Source organism: Chlamydotis macqueenii, chromosome 17, assembly GCF_036417535.1.
Source record: "Chlamydotis macqueenii isolate bChlMac1 chromosome 17, bChlMac1.mat, whole genome shotgun sequence".
Lineage (NCBI taxonomy): Eukaryota > Metazoa > Chordata > Aves > Otidiformes > Otididae > Chlamydotis > Chlamydotis macqueenii.
Genome location: NC_141572.1, coordinates 11,708,255 through 11,733,063, shown reverse-complemented (window position 1 = coordinate 11,733,063; position 24,809 = coordinate 11,708,255). Strand labels below are relative to the sequence as shown.

General features: G+C 42.0%; 1 protein-coding gene and 1 long non-coding RNA gene across 5 annotated transcripts in view; one reads left to right on the top strand and one right to left on the bottom strand.

Annotated features, from left to right (window-relative positions):
• The first annotated feature begins 76 nt into the window (after positions 1–76).
• On the top strand, positions 77–2,885 carry LOC147598618 (uncharacterized). The gene is made up of 3 exons (XR_015260405.1): positions 77–929; positions 1,334–2,424; positions 2,580–2,885. It is a non-coding gene; the product is annotated as an uncharacterized LOC147598618 (long non-coding RNA).
• A 1,602-nt stretch (positions 2,886–4,487) lies between these two features.
• The window catches only part of SPPL3 (signal peptide peptidase like 3), a 59,338-nt gene continuing 39,016 nt past the window's right edge, over positions 4,488–24,809 (bottom strand). The window contains exons 3-12 of one of the 4 annotated variants that reach the window (XM_086761369.1): positions 22,974–23,068; positions 20,928–20,993; positions 19,838–19,957; positions 16,430–16,508; positions 15,567–15,679; positions 10,256–10,362; positions 9,141–9,304; positions 7,652–7,851; positions 6,591–6,700; positions 4,488–5,859 (exon numbers count right to left, since the gene is read on the bottom strand). In XM_086761369.1, the coding sequence (XP_086617495.1) occupies positions 5,788–5,859; positions 6,591–6,700; positions 7,652–7,851; positions 9,141–9,304; positions 10,256–10,362; positions 15,567–15,679; positions 16,430–16,508; positions 19,838–19,957; positions 20,928–20,993; positions 22,974–23,068 (1,126 nt within the window). In that variant the 3' untranslated portion in view covers positions 4,488–5,787. The remainder of the gene's footprint in view (positions 5,860–6,590; positions 6,701–7,651; positions 7,852–9,140; positions 9,305–10,255; positions 10,363–15,566; positions 15,680–16,429; positions 16,509–19,837; positions 19,958–20,927; positions 20,994–22,973; positions 23,069–24,809) is intronic. The other 3 variants (XM_086761370.1, XM_086761371.1, XM_086761372.1) reach the window with 3 other exon arrangements.

Here is a 24,809-nt window from a genome sequence, read left to right as displayed (position 1 = left end):
TGCTTTTACTGAACTCCGAATGACTGCAGCTTCTCTTCTCCAGAGCAGAGTGAAATTGCCCCTGTACACACACCATGGCTGACCTACGGGGGAGAGCAGTGATGAACACCTCAGCTGACAGCACATGCTTGCAGAACCTACAAACCAACCGTACAAAATCCCTTCTGGGCCTTGGGGGAGCCCCATTGCTGTGCCCGTGAGCAGAGCCTGCTTTTGGGAACACCCAGATCACACACCGCGTGATCGTTAACGAGTGCCTCGTTAACGAGCTTCTTGCTAGCACTGACATCAGTCCCGCAGCTGACCTGGCTCACAGCTGCGTACTTGATGGTAAGGTGCTGAGTGCTGCACCGCTGCCATAGTCTGCGTGGAATTACACCACACATCATCACATTACAGAAAGGGTGGAGCGGGTCAAAAACCACTGTAGCTCCAGCACGCCAGTCAGGTTCCTGAGCCTAGGAACATCTTCAGGTGCTATTAGAGATCCCTTTTGTTATTACCTAAAAAGATGCTTTAAGGGTGCAAAGTCTCTCAAACAAAAGCTTTCCCATCCCTCCCGTGCTGCCCCAGGTCCAGAGAGGGATCAGTAACTGGTCACACAGTGCCGCTCACAGCAGGGCTGTGAGGTAAACAGCACAGTTGTGCACAAAGCCCGCCCGAGACCTCCGAGAGCAAAAAGCTGGCTTTTCTCAGAGCAAGATACTAAGAGCTTACTCCTTGCTGCTGCTGGCTGAGAGAATTTCGGCTGTAATGCTTGTGTGTCTGCTCCGCAGGGCTGTTACAGAAGAGAACTGCTGAAAGCGCAAAACACAAACAAGTTCTGCAGCACTGAACTGGGAGCTCTAACCGAGAGCCACCCCCGACAGCATGAACCTGGCTGGGCCTGGGCAGGGCCAGGCTCTCCTTTGAGAGAGGTCTATTTGCAGGTGAAGCCCGAAGTTTTTATCAGTTTACAAACTCAGCTAACATTGGAAAGTTGAGGCACCGTGGTGGGGAAATTGGGTCATACATAACTTAGAGGTGGGGAAGGCGTTAAGCCACAGCTACGCTCTTCAAGGACATTGTGGTTTCTGCCCCACAATGCTCTGAGTGTACATGAAACCGGTTACACTGCAGACTAGGAGGAATGAAGCAAGGGGAGCCCCATCTAGAACCCTTTCTCAGGAAACACTCCTCACAGTAACAAGGAGTTACTTGCTATCTTTTACATCATATATAAAGCTCACAATCTCTTCATGTGAGTTCCCAACAGACTAAAGGAAGAGAAAAGCTGTTCTGGGCTGTCACAATTAAATACACACAGGTGAGAAATGCTTAACTCTTCCTGCAGAACAGAGACCTGAACCACATCCTTCTTGGCTCACCCCCCACTACGACTGAGGAGCTGCATGGAGCGTGGATCCCCTTCTGCAGCATCTACCTGCCTCAGCGCACAGCAACATGGAACTCGCCTCTCAATTTCACATCATTTCAAAAAATACAGAAGTGCCATCTCAGCCTTCCACATTTAAACTGTGTATAAAATGTTCTACAGGGCTCAGCTGAAATTGCTGAGGTATTGCTTCCACATCAGAATAGTCTCCTCTGCTAGTCTGTTCTGACAGTGTTCTCTATAAGAAAAACAGGACACATTATTTTGAAGTAAATTTTGTTTTGCCTAAGTTGAGAGCCCTCACGATACACACAGACCTGGCAACAGCCACACATTCAGGTTATGCTGGGGATCCTGGACAGTGGGAAAAATACCAAATTTGAAAGACATCTAGAAATTAAAAAAGCAAAGTACCTATAACAGGAAGAAGAAATGGAATAGAGATAAGAAAATGTGACAGTGCTGTAACATGAATGAAAATACACTTTACTACTGTTTAGCTAAACATTAATTTCAAATTCCACTCATTCACCACTTGTATAAAAAGCAAAATCCTTGGGAGCCTTCCTGTCCCTTCCCCCTCCAAGGAGGTCAGTACCTACTGGGCAAAGCCACCCCACTGTCAGTATCTGTTTCCCAATCCCCTCATTGACTTCTTCCCCTTCTCTCACAGAACGTAACTGTACTTCCATGCGCAAGACAGGAAACTTCATCTTGGCAAAAGGCTCCAAAGGTCACCAGACTGAAACCACGGTGCTGGCCACCCTGGTGTGCTCCTGAGCCTCTGCAGGCAGCGCGGCCGGGCTGGCGCGGGTTTGACAGCTTCCCGGGTTGCTCCCAACAGGCCAATGCAGACACAGAACAACCAGCTTGTGTTTCCAACGTGCTTTACCCATACTGGCTGGCCAGACAACCCCAGCTCATTTCTGAACTCATAATGTTTGCAAGACTAAGTGTGACCTTAGGGAAATTTCAAAATACAAATGAAAATTTCTAAGCTCACTGTTCCCAAAGACGCAGCAGAAAACTGACTCCAGAACTGTTAACAGGTTTGTACATTACAATTTTGGTCTGTGTCCTGACAACTTTGCTATAAACACACTCTAGTCTATCACTTTTTTGCCAGTATCCCTGTACCTTCCTACAGGAAGGCTTGTTAGTCAAACAATTATTAAGATTTTTTTTTTTTCTGACAACTTTTCAGAAGAAAGAGCTTGGTGATCTCACTGCAAGGCTTTCTGTTAAGCAGTTTATGAAGGAGTTCAGCAAAATGTCAAACCAAGAAGGCATGAAAAACTGTGCCAGGCCCCCCAGGGACAGGGAACCCTAGGCCCTCGATGGCCTCTGGAAATCCAAGGTGCCCAGAGCAGCTGTACGGTTTCACCCTCGGGCTGAGAAGTGCAGTCAGCCAGGCTGAAGAAACAAGGATGAAAGATGCGTCTGCGCAGAGAGGGCCCAGCAGCTGAGCCGTGAGGTAGGAATGTGTTTCTGATCCCCCCAAGTGCTGAGGTTGCTCTAGACAGGAGAGCTGTGGGACAAAGCTTTACAGCTTTAACTTACTCAGAAACGCTGGGAGAATGCTTTTCCCTCTGCCAGCTTTGTACTTAGAACAGCTGCGCTTCAGTTCACCTCTGCAAAGCACCAGAATCCTTTTCCTGCGGTGGCAGCCGCTGTTCCACACCGAAGGGGCAGCAAATACCTTTCAGTCCAGTTTTCCACACCTGGCAGGCGCAGGCTTCCACAGGGGAAGGCGGGCAGTCAGCTCAGGCACTACCTGTGGGTTCAGAAACAAAGTGTTGCAGTTAGAGCTCAGTTTCCTACCTCAGTGCAAGTGAGAAGGCGGCACGGTGTGCAGGAGGGCAGTGCAGCTTAAGAAGGAAGTCCGCTATTTTTCTGGAAAGCTAAATCTACGAAGCATTTGTCAATTAGCACTCCTAGAACTTTTTCCAGAATGCTTTTTAGCATTCTGTACAAGATAATTAGCATGTGTAGAAGATAATTCATAAGCACACTTTCCTGGCAGTGACTAAAAAATGCCACTGCAAAACAGAGAACAACCTCTTATTGCAAAGGCAGGAGGGAACTGCGGAGAAACTGAAAGCACCTGCGATGTGCATTACTGTCAGGTGGGTTGCAAGGGCTGGGAACATAAAGCAATAGCAAGCTGGACCTAAAGATGTTATTCCACTGCTTGGAACCTCTGGGAAAACAAACAAACAAACACCAAACCACCAAAAAAGTGTCTCTCTTCTTTCTCTGAATACCCTCCTCAACATTGTATTCACCTCAAGTTTAAGGTGCATAGCTGAAACCTGACACATTGCTTTTGTCCCAAGTCTGGGACATAACGTCTGCTATGAACAGAAAAAGCAGATTTTTAATTAAAAACTACTTCATTAAAAAGTGACAGTTACCTGATGGTGAGCATTGCAGGCACATGCTAAAGAAAATGCTTTCAACTAAGTGAAAGATATGAACTGGGGAAAAAAAAAAAAAAAAAAAAAAAAAAAAAAGAAAAGTCAGAACATCCCCCCTTGCCACACCTGCCCACCCACACATGCTAAATCTCAGAGCCCACCGCCCCCTGCAGAAGGCTCTGCGGCTGCTTACGGTTCCTTCAGATGCTTTGCCCATCTCGGAGATCGGTCACAGCCAGCTCAGCGGCCATCAGCCCGGTCAGCCCCTCTGCCTGCAGACCTGCCTGAGAACAGAGGAAGATGTTAATTAATGACAGCACACACGTGCGGCTGGGCAAAATTTTCTACTGTGCTAGATAAGCTCTTGTCACATCTGAGAGAGCAAAGGGATCAGACGTTTCACTGCAGCCTCCTTACCTGTTGTAACGAAACCGCGCCCCAAGGTAATGTTACTGTGCACTCAGGTTCCTTAAAAACACCCCTGTTTGCCTTCCAGTCAACTAACAGTGACCAGCATCTACCCAACTAACCAGAGCTACGAGCTGTCGGGAGAGTTCCCAAACCCAGTCCGGCAGAGTATTTTAAAGGACAAAAGTTCAGTTACCTCGGGGAAGCCTTCCAGTCAATAAAATAACAGAACTGCAACTGCAGGTTTAAACAAAAATAATGAAATCCACACTTTAACAGGCTACAGGTACAAAGCACTCAACACAGACTCCAACCAGTCACAACAGTAAAGGACAGTTTTCTTTTTCTTTCCTTTTTTTTTTTTTTTTTTTTTTTTTTCTTCAAGGGGCAGGGGTATGGAAAAAATACAGCACACTAATGAAACAAAATGCAAAAAATACAAAAAAATAGAAAATAGAAAAAATGTATTTACAAGTGATACATTACTATGATCAGAAAGCACAAAGACAGTTGCTGCTATAATACATGCACTGGGTCAAGAAGCAACTACTAAAAACCTGCAAGGGAGCTGTTTGTAAAAAAAAAGAAAATTAAAGAAAAAAAAAAAGAAAAAAAAAAAAGACACCCCCACCCGCTCCCCCCTCCAACGAACAGGGCTGGGTTTTAATTTTTTTCTTCCCTAATTTGCTACATTGATCAAAATCAAATATCCCCTAAAGTCCATGAGTACGATCAGTACAAATACTACACTTGGTTTCAAACTGCAGGTTCAGTTGTAGGAAGGGGGAAAAACAGCAGCTCATTGTAGATCCATAGACAAGAAAGCCATAGTAAACTGCTCTACATGCTAAAAATTACAGCAAGCCCCTGTCGGCTACGTAGCATGATCTTAGCAGGTTCTCCTTTTTATTTATTCATATATATATCTATATGTGTGTATATATATATGTATAAAAATCGTGCCCTTTTTCACTGCAACATGACATCTGGGTGGAAATGTAACTTGTTACAACAAATTTTTAGATGTATACTGCAAGAAGTCACTCAATGTCTGTGGATTTAATAAGTAACCTCACACCACAGGAAATATTTAATAAATCAAAAAACCCCAGTATTGTGACAGAAGACCTTCTGTCTCAGTTCTTTTCAAAACCCAAGTCCAGCAGGAAACTGGTCCCAATGTCCACGAGGGGTTCTCTGAAGAAGCTTCAGTTTGCGTAACTGTGTTTTCTTTTAGTGTTCACAAGTTTTTGAACGACCTCAAGCCGTTCTCAGTTTCAAGTCTGTCTCCCTGTCTCACAAAGGTCACAGTCTGGTACTCATCCATCCGAGTGGGGAAAAGAGGAAAGCGGCTGCAGTTGCACAAAGGGTCCCCCGTTCCACATGTGCAGGGAGATGCCAGCCACACGGAGCTCCCAGATCTTAGCTTTTTTTCTTTTCCTCCTTTTAATACAAAGTCCTTTCCTACAAGTCCTGTAATTGGCACCTTCCCATGTACCAGCCAGTCCAGCTTTAGGAGACGACAAAGCCACAAGTTAAAGTGAAAAGGACCAAGGCAGAAGTTCAGGTCACTTTCTATCTGTTCCATCATACTTCCAGGAAACGGGAGCTGCTGGACTTGGAGTGGAACGGCTCAGACCACATGCGACGTAGATCGCCCTAGGCAGGAAAACAGCAGAAGGCCCATGCCCTCAGAAACTTTGAAGTGCAGTTTGAATTCCTAAGTTAAAATGCATATATAATTGCAAGCATGTCTTCAAGCAAATCTATTGTTCACCTGTTTTGCAAATGACAATAAAGACAGTAAAAAATAAATCCTTTCCCTGCCAGGCCAGAACATCTCGTGTTGGTGGCAGATCTACCCAAAATGGGTTTCTGATGGGAAGGAAGTATTGATGCAGGTGGAAAACTCTGCCCTTTCTTATACTCCACTCTCGAGAGTGCTAGATGTGTCTCAACAACAGCCCTGTCACAGGAAAAGGTTACATTTTAAAATTTCAGTTCAAACTGGTGACTGGAAAGAGGTAAATAAGGATCTGCCTCTCCAGTCTCTGCCCAACCTTTGCGCATGCATTCTTTCATGGACCAGCTAGGCAAGGACACATTCACTTATTTAATTAAAACAGCATTTAACACTTCAGAAGTTAGTTAGTTTATAATGACTGGTACTTTATGTACACAAATTATCTTCTATTTCAGGATCTAATCTCTCAGTTCCTCAGCCCTCTGAAATGAAGATTCACTCCAGCAGCAGCAGTACCTTAGTTGTGGGCCAGGGCTGTTAAGGACACGCACCACCCTCCGGAGAGCTGCTGCCCAGTGCAAGAACGCTGAGCCCGCCTCCAGCTGACCCCCGAGCTCCCTGCTGCAAGTACGTAATCCGGCCTTACCTTTAAATAGGCCATGGTGAGGAGCGGCAATAAAGTGAAGGGTACCAAATAGAGTAGGGCAGGCTGGGCTGCCCGGTGAATACGAGACGCTACTGTTGCAGTTAATAGACCTGTAAAAGAAAAAAGTGACTATAAATATCTTAAGTTTGCATATGGATGTTCTAAACGTTTCACCCACACGTGGCTCCCTTCCCCAGCATTTTAAGAGAAAGGCTCTGGAAGTTACTTATCTGTGCTTCGCTTTCCCTGAACACACTGGAAACAAAATAGTGAAAAATTATTCTCTGGTAATATTAGGCTGTGTTGAGCCACTTGCTCCAGCTTTAAATCTCAAAGGCTAAGCTCAGAATAAGTCAAACAAAATGCAACAAAAGGTGAAGGGGAGGAAGCTGAATGCACCAACTGAAGTGCTGCTCCAGTGCTGGGACACTGTCAGTCTGAGGCCCCTAGCCTGAGACACGGGGGGCTGAGGGGAAGGCTGAACGCACCAGGAACGATTATCCCGGATACTGGCCCAAAGGGAATGTAGGGGGAAAGAGGAGGAGCGGGAGGAGGAAGGCTGGTAGGAAATTAATCTTCCCTTTCCATCCTCAGAAGGACTACAGGGGGTCAGGATACACACACGTATGTCCTGACCTTAGGGGAAAATCTATTTTACGTCAGGGAGGAGAGAGATGGCCACATCAAACCAGAAACAGTATTCCAGCTGTGACTGCTTACGATTTTCTGTACGTACTAAAACATCACAGGATCATAAGCATTAACAGCAGAACACAGAACTGCAGGAATTATCTAGATGAATTACCTAGATGTACTCTTACATAGCGTAATCCATCTAGAAACTCCCCTCTTTTTCCCCATAACCCAGGTATGAGCTACACCACCTTCTAGGCTAGCAAAGGACCACGGCAATGAAACCCAGAGCGAGGAGGATTAAAAAAGAACATAACCAAGTGTTCTCTCAAAGCCTCTTTACACTCGCTTTCATCATCTTCTAAACCTACTGCAGTAATCCCACTTCTGCTCACTAAGCAGCTATCCGTATTGAATTAATCACTCACCTACAAAATATCCAATAAGTGTGCAGTGAAAGTAAGAGACCTTCTGCATGCGCCCAGAGATGTTCCCTGGTCCTGGGGCACCACAGGAATCGCTGCTGGCTTGCTTTTTGTAGTTATCGTAACGCAGGACAAAGCAGAGCAGGAGACCTGGCATCACGATATCTCCGATCCCCAGCATCGAGAAGTGGCTGCCTGTGGAACTAGAGAGCAACCGAAGTTGGGTTAATGCCCAAGACAAAACGTGACAAGCTCTAGACTCCTCCATTAGGTTTTGAGCTTCATTTTGCACATCCCTTCTTTCTACCAGCAAACTTTCACGTACTAGAAGCTAAATGCTGGCTACAGAAGATTTCTTTCTCGACGATTTCACCACCAGTTCTGTTTTAAACGTAGCCATTTTGCCAGCAGTGACACGTTGCTCCAAACCAGTATTATTATTTCTACCAGTAGAGTTTAAGCTGCTTTTGCTCTTAAGTCACTCAATGAAACAGATCCATCAACTCACTATTTCAATCTTCTTCTCTTCAATCTCTTCTAAACATTGATGGGAGGTACCAGCTCACCACTTTATCAAACTGTCTGATTAACACTGACAGACACCGCACCTTCATTCCTGGATACACAGATCACCTCTAATCTGCCAAGGAAATAAGTCCATTTATGGACTTGTCAGATCTTTGGCTTCATTCAGACAAAACACACAGAAAACTATAGTCTCACCAGATTCCCAGAAAAAAGCCAACTGTTAAGTAGATTAAGAACTAAAATTGCCCATGATCTTAAATCCAAGATATTTTTCATTAAAACTAAGCCAAATTAAGTTATCAAAAAGCTGACGAAATGAACGATTTTGGCTTTATCACTGCAGACAATCAACTCCTCATCTCTGTAATTTCAGCATCCCAACATGTAAAGAAACAAGAACAGAGTAAATATGCCAACATAACCTACTGCGCAACGGCTGACACACTGGAGCTTACTGCCCAATCAAGCCTACGCGTATCTGGTTCAAAACCTGAGACGTCAAGGAACGCCTGCAGTAGAGACGTGGAATAATCTCCCTCCAGCACAGCACTCACCCAGTAAGCTGTACTTGCCCAGACCAGTTTCTAACTCCCTCCCAATCACTTGCAATGATGCAGTGATCAAGACTATTCTGATGTTATAATAAACCTCAGGTCTTTTGCTTTTAAGCATTAGATCATAAATCCTACAAGAGGAGTCATTAAAGTGCAGCCCTCACACACACGTCGACGAGCATATCCTGTTCTGAACAGGACCTTTTACCCTAACGCTGACCATTTCTGCATGCTGAGTCAGCAAATGCAGTGTCCAGTCCCCACTGCCCAGTATGCACCTTTTCATCATGAAGAGGGAGTGACTAAACAGGGAACTAAGCTGATATTTTCCAACAGAATTAGTGCTACTAAAAAGTACAGGGAGGGAAAATTTTTCTTCTATAATACAGTAAAAAAGCTGCTGCTGTTACCTTGGAAATACAAGTTTACCAGGCAGCGACAGACGGGGAACATCTCTACCCACATTTGGTCCCAGGTGGAGTTTCCGGGATAAAACGTCGAGGGGATTATCAGCGGGTTGTGTGGCCACTTTCACCATGACATTGCTGTTAAAGATGTAGGCAGAAAAAAAGACCTACGGGACAAGGAAATCATCAAATATTTCAGACTGCAGTTATATAGCAGCTCAAAGCTGCATGTATTTTTGCTTTGCTTGTTCAAGCAAGGAAAGGATGTTGTCCAAATTTTCCATATACATACGTTGCATGTATGACTGTAAAAGGCAAAATGTATTTCAAAAATTCACATGAAGTTTTTTTACACAATTAATCCTCAAGAATAACTGGAATATGCTTTCTAATATCAAGATATTGATCAACAGATAGAGGTCCTTTGGCAAAAGATCTGTCCAGACTACAAGTAAGTGGTCCAGGACTACAGAGGCAGGTAGCAGGATACTGGAAATATGAGAAAGCTTGAAAGCAGAGAAGAGGTAAGTACGCTGCTCACTCATACGGCTCATCACACTGGGAAACTGCCTGGCTGCCAGAGCTGTCCACAAGCGCTTCCCTGTATCAGTGCTCGGTGTTATGCAAAGGTAAACCAAAATCCTTTCGCCATTACAAAATAGATTCTGTCAGGTTTCTTGTAAAAGTGCAGTAAGATTTTATGCCAGCCTTCCTGGCTGTAGATCAGTTTGCACTCCTGTTTTGTGGATTTCACTGCTCATCAGAAGTTGGCACGTGTGGACTACAAGTGTGGAGAAGGCTCTGTGTTTACTATGAAACGCTTGTTCTGATTTTCAGCCAGGCTTTCCAAATTTGAGGTCCAATTTCTTTTTTTAAATAATATGCCAATGTTGAAACATTCTAATCATGTTTCTGCTTTTGTCAACTAATTAGCAGGGAAATAATTTTGTATCTTGCTGCAGACTTTAACATCTCAGTATGGAGCAATGAGGCTGATCTGCTGACTTTGCCAGATTTCATCAACTCCATACTAGTACATTTCATGTAAAAAGGGCCGAAGGCCAATTACAAATCCAAAGGATAAAAACAGTTTTAGCAAAACCAAACAAAACACTTACCCAAAAGACATCATAAATTAGTAACCCAGAGAGTAGCAAGCAGGAAACCTTCAGGCTGGGCAGCCGAACAAAGGCTATCATTGCAACACACAGGCCCATAGCCAGAGCTACAAAATGCAAGCACATAATTAGTTCATTAAAAATAGCAAAACAAAAAAAAAAAAAAAAAACACCAAACCAAAAACAAACCCAACCCCAAGCCAGTACCTCCCCCTCAAAAAACACCCCAAAGAAGCCTCTGTTTGCCCCTGTGCAGCACTGCATGCACTAGCTGACTGTCTGCTGTTTCCAGATAGTGAAATTCTTCTTACCAGAGTCAAGAAAAGTCAAAATCCATTCAGTAGCCAGCTGTGAACGTGCCCCCATGGAAGCAGAAATCCCTCTGCAGGCACAACTGCCCATTCCACTCAACTTCCATTACCCACAACAAAGAAATGTTTTCATGTCTTGTGTCCTAGAGACTCTATCTCCTCTGTAGAACACTGACTACTCAGTTAAAACCAGAATCAACAAGACAACTTTGAACTCCTGTGCCCCAGACATAAACCTCTGCTTTTACACTATTAGGAGATTTTCTAGTAAATGCATAAAATAAATAAAATCCTTGACTCTTGATTCAGAAATAGCACGGTTATGGGACAAGTTAGAACATGGTACGACAAAAACCCACTCAAACCAATCTTTCACTTGGGCCAGATCATGCAAGCCTGCCCAAACACTGGCTATGAAATATTATTGTTAAGCTATACAGAGATTTCCCAATCACAAAAATCTACGTGAAAGCCTACCTACTGATAGGAAAAAAAAAAAAAAAAAAAAAAAAAAGAGGCAAGTCTTTTCTAACCCTTCTCCCAAGGGTGAGTTTTCAGCCAGATCAACAAGCTGAACAACATACCGCAGCTCAGATGTTAGTTTTATTCCAAAAGGAATTTTGTCAGGGTAGAAAACGAAGATGTTACACAAAAAAAAAACCAAACACACCAAATAAAAAGATCCCAGTCTTCACCTTTGTGTGATTTCCTGCTTCTTTAAGCCTAGCCTTAGCTTCCAAAGATATTCAACTGACAATCGAATATATTTCAACTGGTTATAAACAAATCCCTAAATAGATACTGAAATAAATAAATAAGCAAGCTTCAAAAGTAAATCAACTTTCATTCACAATAGCAGTATATTTACAGGGAATAATGGAGCCCACTTGGTACCAGATTTCAGTTAAGTATGCAGACATTTGTAAACAAAAGGTATTTGTCTAACACAACACAGAATTTGTGAAAAGTTATAACCCTGTTTTGATCAACGGAAGCTGCAGGGAAACTGGATTCATTACATAAAGGCTCACCAGCACGACAGCTTGACTAGGCCAAAATGTCCAAGTTAACCTTCTGACCCACACGCTATAATTACACAACTGCAAAACCACCTTACGCTTGCGTTTCACCTGAAAGGTGGGGAGTTCTTCCACCAACACACTAAGGAAACACTTCCATACGGATTCAGGGGAGAAAAGCCTGCCGGTGCGGCTGCTTGCAGTGCCCAGGGGCTGCACCCTAGCAATGCCTTTGCCAAACCCACCGCGTATTCTGAGATTTGACAAGCTTAGCACAACAGTAAGCGTCGCGGCTGCCAGTTTTAACGAAGTAATGGGATTACTCAGATAAAAATGCACTCTAAATCATGCTGCATAACTGTAACTAGCTATAAAATGTGAGCAAATTGTTGAGGTTTAAAGAATCTGACACAGCAAAGCAGCAAGAAAAAGAACTGCATTCAGTAATTCAATATAGCCCTCAGTCACAGACTTCCTCCTGCAGGAGAGCAAATACAAGGGAACAGTTTGTCTTAAATGGAAGAGGTTTCTCTAAAGCCGATGTTAATAATAGCTCAAGCAAGCCTATGTTTAGGAGAGGATTTCCAGGTTATAATTAACTAGAAGTGGAACCATTTTAACCACAATGAAGTTTTATCTGTTGCTCACGCACTCTATTTCTCTGTCACTGAAATGAACACAAGACACTTTCAGACCAAGCAAATACCGGGTAAAAAAGGAGACGGAAAAAAGTCTTCTAGATGACAGTGAAATACACATGCTAACAATTAGGCAATTTTGCAACTGCTTCAAGAAATGCTGGTAAATTTAAAAAACAGAAGGGAAGCAAGAATGCCCAAGAGCAAGTACAAGTAAAGTAGGCCAAAGTGCAGTCAAACCACCAAGAGGCTTCTCTGCATGGAAGCCGGCTTCCTTTTCCAATGAACAAGTCCAGAAATCATATGAGGAAAAAAAGTCATCCTTATCCAAGCTCATGGGTGGTGTTGACAAACTACCTAAGGCAGATCTCCATTGAAATATACTCAAATTATTTTTTGGGGGGGGGGGGGGGGGGGGGAAGGGAGAGAGAGAGAAAGATAGATTAAAAATGTAAAATAGCCACAGAAAGAGTAGCTCTGGGTTTGAAGTGCTGGGCAGCAGGTTCACGGAGCTGAGTAGGAAAGAATTAACTCAGAGAGTGAACCTTCAATTAACAGAGCAAATTAACTTCGCAGGCCCTGCAAGCACACTCCTTGCAGAAGAAGGGTATTCTGCGGATTAAGAATATTCTTGCCTATGTGATTAGTCTCCAGATACAGCGCATTTTCCAGCTTTACTGCACTACTGCGCCCAGAGCAGATGAAACCGCAGAGGTGCTGGTGGTGTGGTCTGGTTTATAGAGTATTATGGAAGCTGGCAAGGCTTAAGCTTTCCCCACAGGCCACTGGCTGACCTTTGAAAGAAACAGGTACTGAATTTTTGATCTAATCATGTTCCTGTAAACAACTCTGAAAGTCTATTTTAAAGAGTGGGAATAAGGACAGATGTCATGAAGGTAGTTAAGGCCTGCAGCAGCTCTCAGGCTATCTGTGACCGTTCAGTTCACTCTGCAGCTGTAGACAGACCCTGCACGCATCTACAGCGTTCCCATCATCCATCTCCAGCTGTGTCCACTATTAAGGAAAGCTCTTAACCAGGCTTTGCCAGGGGACAGCGAATACCCTTCATGTTTCTGTCATCAAGCAATCCGCTCTCAGAAATGCGCATTTCAAGACCTATAAATGTCCATCACCACAGGCCAGAACAACCCCCTGGAGACAGTATCTGCTCCTTCCAGCCTGTAAAACGTCCCTGGCTTTAGAAACAGTGCAACCACCTACTGTGCAGCCAGGGAATTGTAGTATTTGAGCAATGAACACTGTTCTGGCAGGAACTGCCATTCTTTGATTTGTAAGGACTGGAAATTACCATGAAGTATTTCCCCTCCTTTTTTACTCAGCTCTGAAGTAGAAATACTCTCTCATTAAGAGAGAATCAACTGCACAACAAACCACACACACGAAAATCAAGGTGTACTGCTAAGAAATGCCTGCCCCACTTCTCCCTCCAGCCGCCGGCCCAAGTGACGTGAAGCGTGTTCACAACATCTGTTTCATTTTCTGCCTACAGCGAAACAGAAGATCATCCCCACGCAAGCAGGGAGGAGTTAGATCACAGCACACCCAGCAACTGGTAGGCACTGGCCTGCAGAGGAGCAAACGCTTCACTTGCCTGTTTTACCGAGCAGTACTTACTGCCCACATTTCCCTCTGCACAAGATTAACTGGGGTCTCAGGTACTCAGTTACAGAGAAGCAAAGGGTAAAGGCAAAGATGATGGGATTCCACCTGCAGCAGTACAGCACAAGGAGTCAAATTGCGGAGTCTCTTTCCCTGACAAAGGCCAATAAATGCCAACGTCACTGGCAAACATTGATTTAACGGGATATGAACAAATGACAGGAGAGCTACCTATATAGTACAAGCTGCCTTAATACTAATGACATAAAATACTCCAAAGCTAGACAGTATCAACACGATTCAGTAAATCATAAACAATCGCCAAGAGAAATAAAGCCCAGAAATCACTCTGCACCAGTAGTTCAGTACTCTGCAGATGAATTACCTCAAAGCCCACTATATCAGACTGAAGTGCTCACAAAAACAGCTATTTTAAAGTAAATGCTGGTATCTCAGTATAGACAAGTCTTTTCAGACACTCCATTTAGCTTTGTAGCTACTGCAGATCAAAAATTACCCTTGATTTCATGGTGGGGTACTGCTTAACACAAAACAAGCTTCATCTGCATTTTTTCCTTTAGTATCTGGGTATTTTAAGACGTATTCCATAACATACAACAGGTGGAACTTTTAAATGCAGCAAAAGCATGAATGAAACGTAACACCTACATACAAAAGAAATACTCAAGGGGCCACAAGACGTTTCAGTGCTAAGGAACTGCTGCTGCTCTCTCATTTAGGAGGAGCTGAAAAGCCGACGTGATACATGTTTTCTGTCGCAACACACAATTTCAAGGGCAGGTAATGCTGTCCCAGCTATTTTTCCTCAAGCAATCACAACTTCAAGGTGCCATTTCACGAGATGTCCTAAGCCAATTTAGCTGCCTGACACTACTGAGAAAAGGAAGTCCTGCTCCTGGCTACCCCTTCATGCCTTTGCTATCATATCCACTCCATCCCATCATGCTGCCACTTACCTTTTGCTAAATTTAGCACATACCTGACTGCACAATAATCCAATTCATCTCACTGCAGCAGCAGAAAAATAGCCTGGCAAAACAGCATACACTGCCTTTCTAGTGAGCTGAATCAGTTTGCCATGTGATTAAATGAGTGCCAGAGCTAGCACAAGAGATTTGGAATGCAGGAGGGAAGGAGGAAAGTTCCTTTTCGGAACAGTAAGCTGTGAATTCAGTTCAACTAGCATGAAAAAGAAAAAAATAAATCACACCTTCAAGCCAACTGGATGCCTGCCAGCTTCACCCATCTCACCATCCTAACTGGCAAGCATCAAAGAGATCAAAGACAACCAGCTACTGTGAAGTGTCTCACAACAAATTATTTCATCATCTGAACGAAAAAATAAGATTATGCACAGCAAAAATTAACCAGACTGTTAAGATCAAGTTATGATTCATAAACAACCACTGTCTCCACACATCTTTAACTAAAGCTGGCGATTCACCCTACACCACACAGGTGCTGAACATCTTTCAGGAGTGTTCTGGCACTTCCTTGGAAGCCTTTACAAACCGGAAAAACAGGTGTCCCAAACACTACCCTTGCGTGTTCCTGACAGCAGTTGTTTTCAGGGAGTCTACCACACAATATTACAACTCAGCAAACCATTAATATTAGCAAATCTCACCAATCATCACCAGGTGACTGGATGTGTCAGAACAGGTATAAACCAGTAGTAATATGCCTTAATTCACATACTCACCATCCATGAGGAGCCAGTGGCCAGTTAGGACCCAGATAAGGACGAGCATCACAGACAGAGAAAATGAGAGCAACTCAGCAGCAGTGAAACGCCCGCAGCAGCCAAAGGAAATCCTAGGAACAACATATAAACATCAGCTAGAAGACTTTATGTTTCCATTTAAAGAACAGAAAATGGGCACTGTCGGAACAAGGCTCAGCTGCTGATGAAAGATGCCAAGAACAACTGAAGGGAAGTTCCTTTGCCACAAATAGGTACCAAAACAGCAACAAAACAAAAGCTTTCCTCAGGCTCAAATAACGTGTGTAAAGCCTGAACTACAGAGATGGAAAAAAAAAACATGTAAATCCTGGAACCGCTCTTGAAATGATTACCATGAATGCTAGTGCCTACTGCCATCTAAGATAGTGCCTTTTGCAACATGAACTCCAGTCACAGGATTAAAAAAAAAAATTGTTTCAAAAGATGACATTAACAACTGTAATTTTCACCAGTGTAACTACAGTCTCTGAAAGAGGCAGCACTGAAATCCATAGGCAACATTAACAAACATTAAAATCCAATACCAAATCCCAGACTCTGAAATCTCAGCCAAAATAAGGCAAACTTCTAAAAAACCACTGTTGGGAAATCCAGTCTCCTGCTATGGTACTGCACTTCCCAGGATGACAAGCATGCGTGACTCACAGAAACTGTGCTTTCTAGTTTCAAAGGGGAAACATGGGGCTGGCAGAGAAAATACGCAGAAACATCGGCCCTGAAGCCCTGAGGTTAATGCTGTAACCAAAGACTCCGTAAAAGAATTCTCATTAAAAGAAATAAATGCATAAAGAGGAGGAGCAAAAGATTTCTCAAGTCCTTACTTGTTTTGAGGTGAACAAGGCCGTGTTAAGTACTGGCACATCGGGAGCAGGAGGAAAGCGAAAGCTATTGTTGCAAGGACTAGAAAAAGAAGAAAATGTAATATTAGTACATTCAGACCTAATTTCCACAGTACACAAACAAGCTTCTCGAATTTGAAAAAGCTCTTGCAACAATGTCCTACTATCATATGCTGCAGTATTATTACAGCAAGAGCAGCTCCAAGGTTTTCTGCAGAACTTCTACTGTTAGTATGTTTTCAAATTGCAAAAAAAAAAAATAAAAACTCTTAAAGGAATGCAATGCTCCATCCTGAAACCCTAAAAAAAAAATAAAATCTTAAAGCTATTCATGATCGTATCAGCAAGAAAAACAGTTTTCAAATATTGAGTGTCAAAAAAATGAAAGAACTTACTACAAACTGGTTGAGATTCTTTTAAAATTCTTCAACATATGACACAGACTAAGTCAGCATAATACAGGGTTTTTTTCCACTTTTAAACTAAGATAGTAACTTTTTTCCCCATGTCACTCAAAACCCTTTATTCATTACTGAAACACAGTACAACTTAAAATAAGTTAGATTCAGCAGCTGGCAACTTTTTAAAAATATGAAGTGCTTTAAGTTTTTTAAAATAGGACAATAAAAATACATAAATATCTAAATAGACTATTTCCATAAACATTTTCTTCTTTAAGAAGCATACTTATGCCACCCACGCATTTGTAAAAATGTTTGGTAACTGCTGGTATTTATAATCCTTTCCCCTTCCAGTTTGGTGTTTGTTTTTTTTTTAATAATGGCCCTGAATTTGTACTAAGGACTGTTTGAAAGGCTGAAGAGCGAGGGTGTGGAAACACAGACATGTCAGCAGCACGCATCCAAAACTGCTGTAGCAAGAACAAACTGAAATGAACATGGAAGAGTCACTGGACATCTTCTGCATGCTGCAAATCAAATCCTTCTGCTGTCTTCTACTCATTCCTTAAAAAGCTGGGGTGGTTATTGTTGGGTTTTTAAAAGCGATTTTTTTTTTCCTCTTCTCAAATGAAGATGATGGGAAGGAATGAAACATTGTCTTTTGTACACAGCTTAAGCCAACTGGAGAAAAGAAATTGGTGTGATCAAACCACATCTTTCCACACCTTCTGGTGGGAGGAAGATTTCTTTTTTAAATGAAAAAGAAAGAAGGAAAATTTTTAAAGTGTCTGTATCCAATCAGACAATGGAAATTCACAACTCTATTAATATTTCTGAGAGGAGGAAAAAAGCAGAATGTATAGGGAAAGAATGAAGAGCGTGGCAACTCTGCCCATGTTGAATGAGGAACCTTTTTAGCGGTGCTTGGCAAAGAACACTACACAGCAAAACCTGTGCCCCCGCCGCCCCACGCCCTGAGGCCTCACTGCCTGCCTCCACCGGAGCGGGACCGACCCTTCCTCACGCCAGACCAACCCTCTTCGCCCTGGAATCTCTCCATCCCCTTCCTCCCCTCCAGCTCTTCTCAGCACGGAACGCTGCACCTCCTTCGCCACCCCAAAGCTGGGTTCATTCAGAGAGTTAAAACATAATCACACTGATACACAGTGCCCACAGGTACCCACTCTCAGTCTTGTTCCTGACCGTCCAGGCTTCCAGGCTTAAGTTTTCTCTTCCCTCTAGTCTCAATATCTATTATTTAACCGGCAATCCCTTGGCTTAACTCCTGTCTGCAGGCAACGTGCCAGCTCTTCAGCTCTGCCCTCTGCTTAGCAGCTGCTCCAGGCCTTGGGCTGTCTGCTGCACCTACCCTTGCTCCTGACTCTTCCCCCAAAGGCCAGTCTTTGTGGGAGGAAGGTTTAAGAGCAGCTTAAGAAACCAGACATTAGCTATAATTTAGAAGTCCCCCACATAAGCCTCTAAAATCTACAAAAAGAGGATGTAAAATAGCACTACCTGAGCTTCAAGGGACAGGGGCACCAAGTCCCTCAGCTCCTAAGTTCCCAGCTCCAGCAGAGTCTGCCTCCTGCCATACAGCCTCTAACAAAGCTTTGCATTTCAGAGCTTCTGGGGCCAAAGTTCCCTGTGCTTAATGACACTCTCTGATGCAAGACCAAGAAAAAGCACAGAAGCATCAAAAAAACAGCTTCAAGAATAAAGATACCCAAGTGCAAACAGACTCAACCCTCTTAAACCTGCAACAAGCCCCAACTGACAAAATATTGTCTAATTACACACCAGAAACGTTACAAAGAAAGTTACAAGTGTCAAGGTCATTCCGGAAACAAATGGACCAATGTTTGACAAATTAAAAGTTGTCTTTTGTCATAAATCTTCCCTTATAATATCTTATATATATGTGTGTATATAGATTTGCCTAATATCTGGCTTATAGTGGAATTTATCTGAAGTAATAATTTATTTTTAACAGGAAAGAACATATGTATCATAGGTCAAAGTTATAAAAGCAATATCCAACGGAACTCTACAGGACTCTGCCTTCAGAATTAGAGACAGGAGTCTCAAGACTCGTGTCAAGAGCAGGGATTTTGGTTTCACCGATCAACACCAACACTGTTTAAGAGGCTGGAGAGGATACACAGCACAGGAGTTAATCATGAGGGAAAAGCAAGCCTTGCATATACATGAAGTAGGAGAAGATGAGAGGTTTAAAAATCTTCACAGACTCAGCATGTGGACTGAGGAGTACAGTTTTTTAAAGCTGCTGCAAATTTGGAGCAGTAGGAAGAATCTTGCTACTGTGAACAGCAGCTGGTCTCTGGAAGAACTGCAAAAGGATCAAAAGGCCAAAATTTTCCAAAAATCAAAGTCTTGCCATTTACTTAAACGACACAATGCAAATAATAATAAACAGGATGAGAGGACTTGCAATTTATTTGCAGACAACTGTTTCATTTTTGTTCTAAATTCATGTAGTGCAAAAGAATAACACTCAAAATGCTAGTGAGACCAGCAGTGCCCTCGAAATAAAGAAAACTGCAGAACAGCAAACCCCAGAATTAAAGTAAGAAAATAAATCTCTGGATAGGATCTCCAGAGTTATGCTACGATCCTATAAAGTACCCGAATTATTAAATACCATGTACAGTTCTGAGCACCAATTTATAAAAAAGTGCACTTTACAAAAAATAATACATCCAGCATCTTTCAAAAAACTCTGGCAATTTATAGTTTGCAACTCTGGCAACTATATAGGTTTCGCAAAACTCGACGTGGAAAATACTTCTCCAATAATACTTGTAACTTTATTAATAGCTACAGAGACATGAAATACAACTGTGAAACCTGACGAGTTTTTTTTTTTTCAAATGAACTATGACATGTATTATAACTCTTATCAACAATATTGAATTATATCAGTGCTTTCTGTTCTATTCCAATTCTTATAAAGAGAAGAAAACGTAATCACCTGCTGTGCATATTGTAAAGACAACTTGAACTGAATCAAAGAAGAAGAACATAACTAGGAGAGATACAGACGCTCCAATCGGCAGGAACAACGCCTGGGTAGAATCAATGGTTTGAATACCTGCAGAAGAGAGAAAAGTGACATTTAACCTGGGCTATTCCTTGCCACACACGTACTGGCAGCCTGTCCTCACCAACACAACGGAGGACTCTGACCATACACTCCATTTCGATGGTGGTGCAACAGATGTTTACTCTGAGATCCTCACGCACTGTCACAGCCAAGCACAGCAGTGCGAAAACACTCCAGCCACGCTGCACGACCGCATGGGCTGGGTGTATACAGCAACAGCCCTGCTTTGCAGTATCCAGGAACCGAAACTCGAACGAAAATGTATGATTTTATTCTTGTCCCATAGACAGAATGAATAACAAGTTAAAAAAAACTTCCAACGTTATTTAGGGATTAGGAATCATATAGCAATAATGTATTTGCTTCATTTTACACTGAGCAACATAAATGTAGTGAACAGAACATGTAGAAGTTTTATTTAACCTTCCAGCCCAAGGTAGAGAGCCGGACCAACAGCAGAGCTGCAGCCAGTGTTAGGCTGACCCAGCTCAGCAAAGGGTGCCACCACTTCAAATTCCACTTGGGTGAAGGCCACCATGTACTGCAGCTGTGTCACTGATTGCCGTCAGCAGATAACATCAAGCCTAACAATAAAGGGCAGTTTTCAAAAAACACCCAAGTCATTTACCTGTTTATGAAACTTCCACCTCAGTTCAGCCTGCACTATAATCACCTTTTCTGATAAAAACCAACGGAAATCCACGCTGACATTTTATGGCTGGAAGCAATTTTTTAAAATAGAGCAGAGATACTGAAGTATTTTATTCTGGTTATTCCCCCACCTCAACCATGTAGTGTGACTACCAGAGATATTAATAATGAGATAGGACATTTTTTTTTTTTACTGTATTTTACAAGTTTTTAGAATTATTAACAAAATTGAGAAAAAATTTGCTTTGAAAAGCCCACCTGTCCCCACAAATTCTAATACTTAACCAGTCTCTGTAGCTGTATTTACATTTGATCACGAGGGAGGGAGAAAAGAAGCCATAAGTAGTAACCCAGTTCAAAATACAAGCCATACCTGCACAGCATTAAAATAACAGGTAACATCTGAAGCAGACACTTGATAAAAAGTATCCAAAATGTCTCTAATGAAAAGTTAATAAAAAACTCAGACCTAGATGAGATCGAAAACCGGCTTAACATCACTGTGCTATCCCAAAATAATTAGACACTGCTGTAGGAAGCAGGGTTGTACCAGTCCCAGGATTTGAAGCTTCCAGGTTATCAAGCAGAGTATCTGTGCATATGTATGTACGCAAGTATACACAGAAATACACATATAGACAGATATACACACACATTGTTTGTGTGTGTTTGCGCATGTGTCTTCGCCCCCCGCCCTGTGGAAGAGTGGCAAGTTGTCTAAATAACAGGTTACCTTCACATCTTCAGTTACCAATGTATCCAAGTGTGTTAAAAAAATCTCAAACATACGTGAAATACTACAACTACAACTTAGTACCTGTCATAAATATTTAACTATTTTAATAAAAGAAAAGCCAAACAATGAGCATGGAAGCCATGACCCTTGGACTGTATGGTAATTTATTAGTTCAGGTCATAGATCATAGATTCATAAACGTAAGTAGCATAATAAATTTTAAAAACAAAAAGCAGAACTCCTCAGTCACTTGGGATTTCTGTGTTGCTGAGGTCTGGTACAAAAGGGTGAAGTACAATACAGACAGTCCCGTGATGACAGCATGAAGACACAGAAATTCCTGTGTTCTAATCTGTGACTTAGATCTAGTTCCTTCTGCTTAGAGAAAATAATATTTATTTATATGCCCTTCAACTTCCCAAGGGAAAAAATAAACAAAACAAACCCCCAGAAATGACATACTACAAACCACCTTGGCATACGGGAATTAGTGCCTGCAGTGTTAAATGTCAAAGTTCTTAATTTCATTTCTGATCATTTTGACAGCTAATCCCCTTAATGTGCTTATTTCCCCAGCCCCAGACTGTCTTCTCTTACTTCTCAGATGCCAAAAGCCTCAACTATTCATTGCTGACTCACCAAGCACAATAACCTCTTTGCTCTGTGTTGTCAACAGAAGCAGTGCTCTGACAACTATGTAAATTCCAAAAGTCTATCTTAAAAAAAAAGGCAAAAAACCCAAAAGAAATATATGCTATTTATTTTATAATTTTTAAGCTATGTTTCTTGCTTTAAAAAAAGCAACCTTAGCATTCAGGATTTTGTGCACAGGGCTGCTCGCATATCTCACTCCTGTCTTCTAAACTTGCTGAAACTATTTATTCTAGAGCCTCTTCTCAGAGTACGGCCATATAAATTGCTGTAAGTAACTCAGGTGTGAATTCACAGCACGTTGTGTACAACGTATTCTACTTTGACTGTTCACATACATATTTTTACCTGCAAAACAATGCCTCTCAAACAGCCAAGCTGCCTGGAATCTATTTATAGATTACAGAGGGGACAAGCACCGCGTAGGAGCTGACATGTTAATCCTCACTCTGAACAGGCTGCGTGTAGACACATATTTTGTTGTCCATTATAAATGAATTGCCCAAAGCCGTCTGAACTCTATATTTCAATTTCTCTGTTGATAAAGCTGAATCATCCCTACGGACTTGTTAGCATACCGGGAGATCTCTCATTGCTCACGGGCTGGCTAATACATCATCGTGATAAACACCAGACAAAAAGAAATTGCATTCGCTTCTCATAACTGCGTGGTGGGGTTTTTTTTAAAAACAAAGCTGTTTCCACTTCCAGTAAAACCTCACAAGTTGTGCAGCATGCAATTTCTATGCATTATGGAAATGTTATGTTGATGTTTTAAAAATAGATTCCATGGGCATGAACTCGATAGCAGTACTAGTGCGTAGCAAGACGGTATGTGCCCAGACAAAACAGTTCCGTTACATCAGGTGGCTCTAGAACCCACGTAGCTGAAATACACTGATAGATGAAGTAAAAGAAGATGCAGCACACCGAAGTGATGAAAGAAAGATAAGGAGTAAAGCTAACCCTTACTGTTATTGGTGCTGTTGCCATTAAAAGACCCAGCTGCGCTGCTATTGTCTTTCTCTTTGTCTTGATTCTCAAAGTCCATGTTAAGAGACCTGCAGGAAAACAAAGCAAACTTAACAGGCAAGTTTCAAACTCCTATTTACGCTCAACAGCTACCGTCTCTAACCATTCTACCACAGCACCCTCTCCCTGAAAAAGCCCTTTAATGCAAATTATTGAAAAACCACCATACACACTGGAAAAGTAACAAAAAATGCTTACAGTTACAGATGGAGCACCAAATCCCACAGGTTCTAATAGTGAAACTAGTCACCACAGTATCTGAACTGGTAAGCGTTAACAACAAACTATAACAAAGATATTTATCCGCATTACTGGGAAGTCACAACATGATGGAAGTGCACTAAACGTGTCAATTCTGATGAATCTGAACTATTTCCAAGTTCTAATTTTGATCTTTTCATTCAAATTTAACTGTCAGGTTTCACTTTAAAAACAGTATTATTTCCTTCCTCTAAATCTTGTTATGAATGATGACCAAAGCTAGCTTATAAGTAATTGTCTGCTGAACGTAAGGTCTTTCTTAATTGACTGAAAAAGTTTCAGCAAAGCCTAGGAAGTAACCAGATACATATTTGGGACACACGCAGACAGATGACTAGAGGAAGCTCTGAATAAACAGTACGAACTCACACAACTTAACTCATCCATAGGAGCTGACAACATTCCCCAGTGTTCCCAGCTCAGCTGTAATTGATTCATCTTTTCATTTTTATATATGCACTTTAAAAAAAATCCAAAATAACAGAGTGTTCTACCCCTTTTGCCACAGCCTCTGACACTGACGCAAATTCTAAATTATATCCTAACAAATTCTGGCATAACTTTCTGAAATGGAGGAGTTTCATTTAAGGTCTGTTCTGGGCAGCAATGATTTCTATCATTAAATTCTAGGTTGTTTTATAAAAAAATACTAGCAATCAAGTTTACCATGATAGTTTCTCATTCTGATACACACATATTATCCACAACTTATTGCAGATTTATTTATTCAAATATGCTATACAGAACCACCAGAAGCACTGCACAGCTCCTGTCTTAAGTCTGCAGCAGCATTGAAACCAAAGTATTTTAATAAAACTTCCAGGTCAACAGGCATGAAATTGCTTTTCAAGTTGAGCTGTGAGTAATCGTACTACGCAAAGTACACACATTTCATTAATTTGTCAGATGAGTAAAAAATACACCACAATCTTCTATACAATTCTATTTGCATCAAAGTTACTCCATTCCAGCGTACAGGTTACCCACGGCAGTGCACAGGTGAGCAACTTTGTGCTGCAGTCACACAGCTGAAATCAAGCACATTTAGGTCGATAGTGTCAAGGTAGGTGTGGTGGGTTACAGAAAGATGAGTTGAACAGGTTCACCGTGTAAAATAAAAACAACAAAAAAAAAGGCTCGTCAAGTCTAAAACTGGTTTGTTTCTTCTGCTTCTATTATGCAAGTGCTCCCAAACAGCAGTATGAAATGAAAGCAGCTTCTGGGCTCAAGCAAAACAGGAGGAAGCTTCAACCTCAGACACAGAGTACTTCTACAGAGATTGTGGTTCATCAACTAAAAAGTTATCAAAAATACAATAAGACACAATGGAGAACACTAATTTCTAATAAATTAATCTGTTCTTCTTAGCTTGTTCTTCTAAAGATGTCTCTGCTCTGTTTGGGGTGCCTTTATCCTTCATTCACACTTCCTTTTTCCCCATTAATACATTGTCGCCTTGTAATTTTCCTCTCAAGCTATAAAAATCCTGGAGAAGGCTGACAGCCCTCC